Source organism: Bufo gargarizans, chromosome 4 (assembly GCF_014858855.1).
Source record: "Bufo gargarizans isolate SCDJY-AF-19 chromosome 4, ASM1485885v1, whole genome shotgun sequence".
In the NCBI taxonomy this organism is placed as follows: Eukaryota; Metazoa; Chordata; class Amphibia; order Anura; family Bufonidae; genus Bufo; species Bufo gargarizans.
Window position 1 is genome coordinate 113,872,114 of NC_058083.1, and position 11,300 is coordinate 113,883,413.

General features: G+C 42.7%; 1 protein-coding gene across 1 annotated transcript in view; it reads left to right on the forward strand.

Moving 5' to 3' along the window:
* FARSB (phenylalanyl-tRNA synthetase subunit beta) overlaps nucleotides 1-5,615 on the forward strand; it is a 68,453-nt gene extending 62,838 nt beyond the window's left edge. The window contains exon 17 of the mRNA XM_044291340.1: nucleotides 5,457-5,615. Coding sequence (XP_044147275.1) covers nucleotides 5,457-5,608 — 152 coding nt within the window. The 3' untranslated portion in view covers nucleotides 5,609-5,615. The remainder of the gene's footprint in view (nucleotides 1-5,456) is intronic.
* The last annotated feature ends 5,685 nt before the right edge of the window (nucleotides 5,616-11,300 follow it).

The following is an 11,300-nucleotide window of genomic DNA, read 5'->3' on the forward strand; positions in this document are numbered from 1 at the left end:
AGAATGGACTGGACACTTTTAAAACCGCATGTGGAGAAAAACAGCCCTGTATAAATTACCGTAACATGCAGATTTCCTATGGAAAGCAGTGGGGAAATTATGCATATGTTTTTGACGAGGATTTTCGGCACAGAATCTGCACCAAAATCCTCACCTTAAATTCTCCATGTGAACCTAGCCTTACACCGGTCCAACAGTTTTGTCATCCTGCTAATGAGGCGACAGACATTTATAGAAAGGTTTTCTTAAAGGTTATGATGTCACATATCTGGTTATTTTGCAGCAGAGCTCACTAAAATCGGCGGGTTCAGCCAACCTACATCTAATGTGTATGGCCAGCGAGAGATGCCCATTGATCTAATATCCAGATGCCTCTTTGCCCCCAGATCCATTCCTGTACGTGTGTGATTTATGTGCCTGAGTGACTGTACAACAATGGCCCCGGCCGGGAGATCGGACGTGAAATGTTACCAGCGGAGCTCAGCTGCAGATGAAAGCGCAGTTTAAGTGTTTCTTAGATTTTTAGCCTTTAATGCGACTTCTCAATTGCTGCCTGTAAGCCTTCACTTCCGCACATCCTATCAAATTATAGGACTGCTGGGGTACGTCTAAGCCTGTAATATTACCTGCGCCTTTTTTTATTTTTTTTTATACCCAGTTTGCTTTTTTCATTCTGAAGCTCACACAAGAAAGTGACTAAAGTGCTCGGATAAGAAGAACCAACCCTTTGATATTTAATTGTCCATAAAATGTGATCAAGATTAGTCGATACAAATGACATTTGGCCCCCTCCAGCTCTTAACTCTTTTTATGCCCGGGGGCAGTGATGGCAGGGTCTGCAGTGTGTTCAGGCACCTGCCCTTCACGGGTTAAAGCGGCCCTGTCTTTCGGAATACAGAAGTCCTAGGACGGGCTGTAATTATGTGATTATTCACAGCCCAGTGGACTTTGGAAATAAGGTGACATGTATGGCTTTAGGGAAGTGAGTGTCTATCCCCTGGTTGTGAAGTTCAGCCGTCACCACACATCTGTTCATACAAGGCTCATACGTACAATCTGATAAGCAGACACAGCTGTCAGCTCTCGCCGTATGGGGGGGACTAATTATACGGCTGCGAGGTGCAAGCCGCCCTCATGTCAGCCCAGCTTCTTTAATCATTTATTTTTTTACTGTATTGTAAAATTATCCTTAAAGTGAAGCTGCATATTAAAGAACCTGTAGGGGAACGGCATGATTTATAATAGGACACTCTTTACCGGTGTGTTAACGGTTAGGTACCCCTTGAAACCGAAACAGAGTTTGGTAAAAGGTTTTTAACAGTAGAAATTAACTTTTGAAGTTATTAAACGAAGTCTCGGGAGCTCACAGGATCCAATACTTGCTCCGTACAGTATTCTAACAAAGTTTTATGGGAATCTACTTCGGATGTTTCATCTGAAGTCGATTCGCTCATCCCTAATAATGGTCCGTACGTGTCTTTGGTCTATAGACAGAATACAGGCTGCTGTACTCTGCCATGGAGTCCTGATAAGTCTGGCCAGATTTACAAAAATGTACAATATATTCCTATTTCTTTAAAATATATATATATATTTTCCAACTGTTTGTAGGAGGAAGAGATGAGCGAATTTCATAGTTTGAAATTCGTTAACATTTTGGTGGTTAAAGCAGAATTGCGTTATGGATTCCGTTACCACCTTTAGAGGCATTCCGTTATTCATTCCGTCATAATAGAAGTCTATAGCCTGCAAAACGGATCCGTCCCGGACCTACCACGGCTCCCCTGGCCAGAACTGACTGAATCATAGTAATTTGATAGTTCCTATCTGACTATGAGGCAATTGTACTGTACTCCTGTGATGATGTGAGTACAGTACAATAGCACTACAATCAGATAGGAAGTGACTGCATCATAAATTACCATGATGCAGTCAGTCCAGGAGAGGCAGCCGAGACATGGCTCATGTTTCCCCGGACCAGGTGCGGTCATGTGAGTCAGCCCCATGCATTCTTCCACAAGCTAATGCCGTAAGCTGCAATTTGGCACTACAGAAGAACACCATGCCAAGCATTTAACTTCTGACCACAGTAGTTTTTGCTTAAAAAATAAAATAAAAAATAAAATGCAGCTTTAAAAAAAAAAAACTAAAAAAAAAAAATAAATACATGTGCAACCACTCAAATTCTGCCATTTTATGATCAGTTGCTGACATACAGTAGCCTGACAGGAAGTCTGTGTACCATTTATAGTGCACCTTGTTGTAACTTTGCCTCATGGCCCCAGGTTTTTAAAAATGTGGCTCCATTGTCTTGTATCATTGTCTAGATTTTCACACATTCCCAGCTCCAATAAACTCGAGAGGAACGGACCACATCGCTCCCAGTTATTATCCTGGATCTCCGTTATTTACAGTACAGGAGACCTAGAGGGCGTTGTGAGCTTACTGTATAGTAAAGAGGATTTCCGGGATTTGCTAAAATGTGGCCTAGAACAGGTGGCTGTATAAAATAAAGGGGGAAAAAAAAACCTTACTTACCTTTTTTATATGTCCCTCTGCTCCAGCGCCGTATTCTGGTCCCATAAAGATGATGTCATGTCCATCGTTCATGTGACCTCAGCAGATGTGTGATGCAGGAGTGGAGGGTCATATGAGAGGGGACTGAGGGGTTTGGAAAACCCCTTTTAAAGGGCATCTTTATACCTATGAAATGGGCTGACCTGTTGCATATGCGCTTGGCAGCTGAAGGCATCTGAACATGGTACCAACACAGATGTCTTCATCACGGGTCCGCCAGTTTCATAGGTACAAATCTGCTGTCAGATGCCCTTTAAGAATTTTTTGCATTTACTGTTATTTGACTCTTATGATATTAAAAAAACGTACAAGCCTTTTGAGCTTCACTCTCTGTCTGCAGTTTTTATTTAGCAGGCCCTGGTTCTGATCCAAATGTTACTGCCTACTATCTTTTGGTTACTATAGAGCGATTTCTGTCGGCCAGACACTTTTCAGTATTTTCTATGTGTCTTGTATTGACGGTGGATTGTGTCGCCACCAGTGTGCAGGATGACGCTGCAATACACTGTCACCTTCTCTTGGGTAATTAGAACAATGCCTTAATTATCAGTATAGGTTCTCAGAGCCACGGGCTGAATTGGTATTATCCTAAACCTTTTATTGTGGGTGGATCCTAAGCCCATTTCACAGCTATTGCCGGCTGCGTGCTAGATTCACCAATTTCACACTTCTGTCCAAAGTAAATAGCCAAGAAGCAGCGTTCCTAGAGGCGGCTCGGGCCTGGTGTCAGGCTGCAGGGTACCGCGTCCTTTCTTTTTACTCCAATTATTTCTCCTTGTCCTCCTGATGTGTGACTCTTGTAGCAGTACAGCACATAGAGGGGCTTCATACTGGGCTGTTTTATTGCCATGAGATGCTCACTAATTACCGGCCCGTCCTGTGGCTTCATGGCCGTTCAGATCCATAAGATTGTTCAACCATCGGCCCCAGCTTCCCCATCAACTTGCATGTTAGACTTTTCACCAAACACACGTTAGTATGCGAATGGAGAAGAAAGATTCGTTTCTTGTAGACCCCTCCAAAAACAAGTAATTTGACAGGGAAATCCATAGTGTCAGATCCTAATACTTTCCCATCCGCCCTACCACCACCTTTGCCTGCCCAAAGCAAAGTATGTACCAAACCCCATGTATATGTAAGGCCTCCTGCACACAACCGTATTTGTTTTGCGGTCCGCAAAATACGCATACCTTCCGTGTGCAGTCCACATGCTCTTTTTTTTTTTTTTTTCCAGTCCCATTTATAGAAATGGCTGTTCTTGTCCGCAAAACGGGCAAGAATAGGACACGTTCTATAGTTTGTGGGATGGACATATAGATGCAGACAGCGCAGTAGTGTGCATGAGGACTAAAGGCCGTTTTACTCCTCTGTGGTCAGATTCTCAAATAAAAGGTGCTTCTAGTAGTTGCTGGTTTTTTTTTTTTTTCTCATAATTTTATATATTTCCATAGCATTTCTTTGCACTGTGGCCTAATGTATTAATCCATTTACACCAGTTTCACCGAACTGAGCCCCCAAAAAGTCACAATTTTTGCTAAAAATTTCACCTGAAAAATTGAGTGAGTTTCACTAGAAGGGGTGACTGGTTTATTAATACTAAAGCCAGAAATGGGAGCAAATTTTAGCACAAATCTAGGCCTGCTCGATCACTGCTCCATTAAAATACCACCTAAACACACGGTATAGCTTTGAGGTGGGATGTACTAGTGGGCAGTAGGTCCCCCAGCAATCATACCCTGATCACCCACCTTGTAAAATGTATTTTGTGGCACACACCCTTTAAAAGGGTCTCCCAAGATTTTACAACTGATGACCTATACTCTGGATCCGACACACTGGACCCCTGCTGATCAGATGTTTGAGAAGTGCCATGGCCTTCTCTCTCCCCACCAAGCACAGCGCTGTACATTGTATTGCAGCTCAGCCCCATTCATTTATATGGACCTGAGCTGCTCCTAGGCCACGTGGCCAATGAACGTGTCGTCACTGCTCTAGGAAAAGCAGAGAGAAGACTGCCTGACGGATTCTGAAAACCGTATGCAAACGGAAATCAGTTTTTTCCAGATCTGTCTCATCCGGTATAATGGATCTGGTATTTCATTTTTTTTCAAAGCTCAAAAGGGAAAATGGCTCCTCCTATGTCCCGACGCATGCGCAGACCAGAAAATCGGATCTGTCAATTTCCAGAACACTTGGTACCGGATCCAGCATTAATACATCTCTATGGAAATTAACGCCGGATCCATCAAGTGCGGTAGTGTTCTGGGATTTTGGCCGAAAAAAATACCGTACAAGGGATGGAATGGAAGACCTCCTGATGCATACTGAAAGGATTGCTTTCCTTTCAGAATGCATTAGGACAAAACTGATGCGTTTTTTCCAGTATTGAGAACCTATACGGAAAAAGAATAACGGTAGAGTGAAAGTAGCCCTAAATTAGATCTGTTTCTGGGAAAGCTGAGTGGCGACCAATATGGCAGCTGCCTGGGTTTGGATATCTGTCTGGTTATGCAGGGATACATTACTTCCCTGTGTGCGGTTCTATTACAAGGCAGATTTGCTGTTCAGGAGTCCCAAGTTGAATGACTACCACTATACCTGCTGTTATCAGCAACTGAGTAAAGTATTTAAAGGGGTTTCCAGCTCCTTCAAATAGCCGATTGGCAGCTGTGGCCGGAGTCGGACCCCTAAAGGTCAGATATGAACTCTTTAAGGAGTTCAGTTTACTGGTGATTATTTTTATTTCATGGTATGCACTGCCATACAGATTCAGTGTGTGTGTGTGTGTGTGTGTGTATATATATATATATCTATATATGCATTTTATATACCGGTGTTTTATACAATCCTGACTTTTTTTTTATTTTATTTTTATACAGATCCAGCTTTTTTCCCCGGCCGCTGTGCAGAAATACTGGCTGATGGCAAAACCATAGGAAAACTGGGCGTCCTGCACCCTGATGTCATCACTAAATTTGACTTGACTATGCCTTGTTCAGCCCTGGAAATAAATGTGGAGCCATTCTTGTGATAAAGAATCAGCCATGGAAATTGCTTTTAATCAGAGACGGGATATACAAAAAAGGGCTGACATAATCTAATACTTTGAACAGCATTATCAGTTCAGCCATCCATTCGTGTTTTAGGCGACGTCAGGGCGCGCTTACCTGCAGGGCAGATTGAGACCTAATATGTGCTCTCCAGCTTGTTTTATAGACTACACCCAGTGGACTTTGTGATAAATGATCTCATACATTGGTTGTATTTTAACAGCATACTGGGAATACACCTCTGATACATTCAGTGAAAGTGCACGGAGGTGTTGAAGATAAGGAGATCTAAGGGCTCTTTGACACAGGTCGGCAGAGCATTGCCCGCTTCTATGTTGGTTCGTCCCCATAATCATCTTTTTTGTTGGGAGCACATCCCTGTTACACAGGGCAAAGTGCTGCTCACAGACTGGAAATGATTGTATGGACACACTTCCCCAATAATTGTCCCAATTCACAGTCCATGTAAAAAAGGCATCTGTCAGCAGTTTTGTACCTCGCTGACCTGTTACATGTGCACTTGGCAGCTGAAGTCATCTATGTTGGTCCCATGTTCATATGTGCCCTCATTGCTGAGAAAAATTATGTTTTAATATATACAAATGACCCTCTAAGAGCAATGGGGGTGTTACCATTACACCTAGAGGCTCTGCTCATTCTGCAACTGCTGTACCTTCTGCACTTTGATTGACAGGGCCCGGTGTGATGATGTAGAAAGAGCAGAGCCTCTCGGTGTAACAACAATGCCCCCTTATTTCTCTCAGTAATGCGGGCACATATGAACATGGGCTCAACACAGATGTCTTCAGCTGCCAAGAGCACATCAACAGGTCAGCCAGTTACATGGACTGCAGGATCAGGATGCGGATCCATCTGATAAATGCATTAAAATACCGGATCAGTCTCTCCGATGTCATCTGGAAAAACGGATCTGGTACTTTTTTTTTCTCCATAGATTTAAAGGCATGTGCGGACCGGAAGAATGGATCCGTCAATTTTAATTGGCTAATACATTTCAATGGAAATTGATGCTGGATTCGGCATTCCAGCAAGTGTTCAGAACTTTTGGCCAGAGAGAAAACTGCAGCATGCTGCGGTATTTTCTCCGGACAAAAAACATAAGAGGGACTGAACTGATGCATCCTGAACAGAACGCTCTCCATTCATAATGCATTAGGATAAAACGAATCAGTTTTTTTTCCAGTATTGAGCCTCTAGGACGGAACTCAATACCGGAGTAGAATAACTCTAGTGTGAAAGTACCCTAAGACAATTATTGAGGAAGAGCGTCCAGCAAATCTGCTGACAGATGCCCTTTAAAGAGGTTTTCCAGGATTTTTGAACTGATGACCTAGCCCAGGGAGCAACAACCTTCGGCACTCCAGCTGCTGTGAAACAAAAATTCCCAGCATGCTTTATTCATTTCTATGGGAGTATGGAGAAGAGCAGGGTAAGTATGCTTGCTGGGAGTTGTAGTTTCACAACAGCTGGAGGTTGCCTACCCCTGCCTCTAGATAGGCTATCAGTATCTCACCGGTGGGGGTCCGACTCCCAGGACCCCTATTTATAAGCTGTTTGAGAAGGCGCTGACACTCGCAGTAGAACTGCAGCCTTCTCTTAGCTGACCAAGCCCAGCACCGTCTATTTGATAGCAGCTGTGATTGGTATCGCAACTGAGGCCCATTGACGTCTATGGGGCTGAGCTGCACCTAGGCCGTGTGACCGATGAATGTGTCAAAGCTGTGAGAAGGACGCGGTGCTACAGCTAGCGCTTTCTTAAACAGCCGATCATGGGGATCCTAGGCGTCGGACCCCCACTGATCAGATACTGATCTATCCAGAGGATAGGTCATCAGTTTTAAAATCTCTGAGACACCTTTTAAGGTTAGGGATATTTTATGTCCATCTTTGGCGATTCCAATATTGTGTGTAGCCAGTAGTCTTACTGTCACACCTCTCCCATGTAGAGCATATTTGTTGGCAATTCCCAGCAACTATATGCTGGGAATATGTCCAACCATAGTCAATGGATTGTCTCAATAATGGGCGATGTCGCACAAGGGTATTCGGACCGTGAAACATGCTCCATGTGACAACACTGCTCCTGTGACACGAAGTCACAGCATTATAATGCTGTGTGTTCCTACCCGATCTCGGCTGTACTGAATTGTACTTTCATAATGCCATCAGTACAGCTGTGGACAGGCAGCAACACACAGCAATTTAAATCATTTATAAAGCTGTTCAGTCCAGGACACACTTCTGTCATGGACTGAATATGCTGGTGTGAAATTGCCCAGTGGCAGAGTGAGAAGGGCTCCGATGCCTACAACTGTTTGACCTCCAAATAATAGATTCATATATTAGTAAAGAATACTTTTTCTTGTTAAATTGTAACACAGGCTGAGCTTCCCTGACCTAGAGAATTTTTTTATTTATTCCTGTAAATGATACTAGTCGCTTCACAATAAAGTACGTTTGTTACATTGGAATGATATATAATGCATAAGTTGCCATAACAGAACATGAGGCTGCAAGATGAGCACAAAACCCAGCAGCATCCTCTTCTCTGGAACTACTACTACGGGCCCATAACAGGGTTTGACCTAATCACAGTATGGAGGTGACTTCCCTGATATACTTATCCTGTCTTGCAGTACATATTAGGTACGGACACACATGATGAGGACTAACAAAATGTGGTTTTACTGCAAAACAGTGTTAGAGAAAATTCACATGGCAGAATTGTTGCAGAAATTTCTGCAAATAAAAATCCGATTGGGGCTGTTTCTGTGGCATTTGCAAGCATTTCTGCAACCCCTATTCTGATGATTAGTACAGTTAGAGATATTTCTGCAACAAATATGTGATATGGGAATGTACTTTTTTTTTTTAAACTAAGCTGCAGCTTTACCTGCAAAAATTGCACAGTGATTTAGAGAATCTTTCAACTCCAAAACACCGCAACTCTACAGTAAGTGGTGTAAATGACAGGGAATCTGATTATGTACTGTGTATCTTCATACTCACATTCCAGCACTGTGCGCCCACAAACCGGCAGTAAGTTGTATTGATTGGACTGCTTTTGGAGTCCTCTCGGTACATTTCACTGCTGGTCTGTGGGTGCACAGCCTGGGGTATCATATGCATTAGCACAGAAACTGGCGGCACAGCTGCTCAGCTAACAACTTCACACCTCAAAGACATCCGTCGCACGTCCATGTCATCAAAAAAGCAATATAGCGGTGCTCGAGCCCCCATAGAAGCAACAATCTCCATAAAAGAGAGAAAATGAATAGGGCGGCACTCACCAATGCTGTGTTGTAAAATCAGTCCTTTTATTCTTAAAAATATTCAGGGTAACAGGCAGGGGCTACGGCCGTTTCACAATAATTCTCGCTTCCTCTAGCCACTGACTAATCATATAGATTCGGTTACCATCCAAAAGAGGTCACTGTGTCGTCGTGGATGGGCACAGATGATTTTGATCAAAATATATTTGCTGTGGGCCTGGCTGAGCTGGGGTCCTAGATTTGGATCTGACTAAAACTTTGTATGTTCTCCCCGTGTTTACACGGGTTTCCTCCCACACTTCAAAGATATACTGATAGGGAACTTCTAGAGCCCTGTTGAAGACAGCAAGTGATTATGTCTAAAGCGCTGCAGAATATGTCAGCGCTATATAAGTTATTAAAATAATTATATAGTGACTATAGCATTAGTTCATATATTCTGGTGGCAGAGTGCTGTTGCATTGTGTTAGCTTTTACTTTTTAGCCATGGCGATGCACACCGGCACATATATTTTATTTTTACAGGATTTGCTGCCCAACGTTGTCTTTTGCAGACACATAGCATTAGAATGCACATGGAAAGAGGTTTTTTTTTTCCCAGACCTGACAAATTTCCTTTAAAGGGGTTATCAGAGACAATAACAGACCCTCAGTGGTGATCATACATACCTGGTCCCCATTGCTGGGCTCCGGTTTGTATTGCTCCCTGGCCAGCTCTTCATTTACCTGGTGTGCTTATGTCAACATCCTTTTAGGGAGGAGGTGGCACGTGACCTGCTCAATTTGCATCACCTATGAACGTCTAAGGCATACCAGGTGAACTACTTTAGCAGAAATAGCCAAAAGCATTCAACCCCCCCCCTTCCTTTAAAATTTACACTTAATAGAACCAATATAATGCCGCACGCACGCACGCACACACACACACACACACGACCATTGTTTGGACACTGTCTGTGTCCTGGCTCTGAAGTGAAAGAGACTCCCACAGTGGTGAATAGACAGTGTGTGCAGTCTCTTTCACTTCGGAGGGGGTGACTTTTTCTAGACATAGATAGGTGTGGGATCCTCACCTGACATTGATGGCATATCCTAGTGATCAACCCCTTCACGACATCGACAACACCCGTACTATTAATATTTTTAAAAAAGTTCCATACAGTGAATGGCGTATCAAAAATCAATATGGCAGTTTTTTCCTTCACTTCACCTTCCTAAAGACCTCTTTCACATGAGCATATTTGCAATTTGTACATGGCCTGGATTTTTAATCCGCTGTTCATGAATACAGCTATTCACATGGGCATATAATTTCTGTCTGTATTTGAATTCCGCAGTCTTGTGCTTACCGGTATTTGTTTTCAAACATGATCAAAAATGTCATACACATCCCAAAATGGTATCGATACAGGTTGTCTCTCAAAAATTGAGCCCTCACACAGCTCAGTAGGGGTCAGCATATGGCTATTAGAGTTGAGCGAGCCTGCCTTTTAACAGATTTGAGATCGGCGTTTAACCGATTTACGTAAAGGATTCACGGAATCCGTCACATAATTTAAAGCCGGCATGCTGCACACTACAAGTGTATGGCCAGCCCCGAGGGTTCCGTTTGGCATGCCGACATTGAATTACATTATGGATTCAACGGAATCCATAATGTAGTTCACTTAAAACCCAAACCTGCAGGTTCACTCAACTCTAATTGCTATGAAGATAAAATTTTAAAAGATTAAAAAAAAAAAAAAAATCACTGTTCGAACACAAGAAAAACTATGTGGTATCGCCGTAATCTTAATGAACCAGAGAATGAAGCTCACAAGTCACTTTTACTGCATAGTGAACATCGCAAAAACAAAGCTGTGGCGGAATTGAATTATTTTTTCCACTATTCTACCTACATCCTATGCACTACTAAATGGTTCCATTAGAAAGTAACACTTGCCTCGTTAAAAAAAAAAAAAAAAATAAAAATCCTTATACAGCTGTGTGAGGCAGGGAGTAAAAAAAAAAAAACTCCATCAGCAAGGGGGTAACGGCCGTTTGGGCACATGCAGTGGTGAGAAGTCCTCCGTGTTTATGGAGTTAAATGAGTGCTGATTATATTGCTGTATTGTGTGATCAGTGCTCATTTCATAAAAAAAAAAAAAAAATCTCTATGTAAAAGTCCCTTAACCAAAGGCCTTAGTCTCTAGTCTGTGTATACATATTGTGGGCTGAGTTGGCTCTTGGCATGAACTCACAGGAACAGGTAAGTGTTCTGCAGTATGGCTCTTGGAACAGACCTTTTTAGAAATCAGTAGGTAACGTAACATGCAGAGTCTTGCACATGGCTGCAGAAAATAATAATATCATGGTATATTACAAAGCTTGAACACTCCCA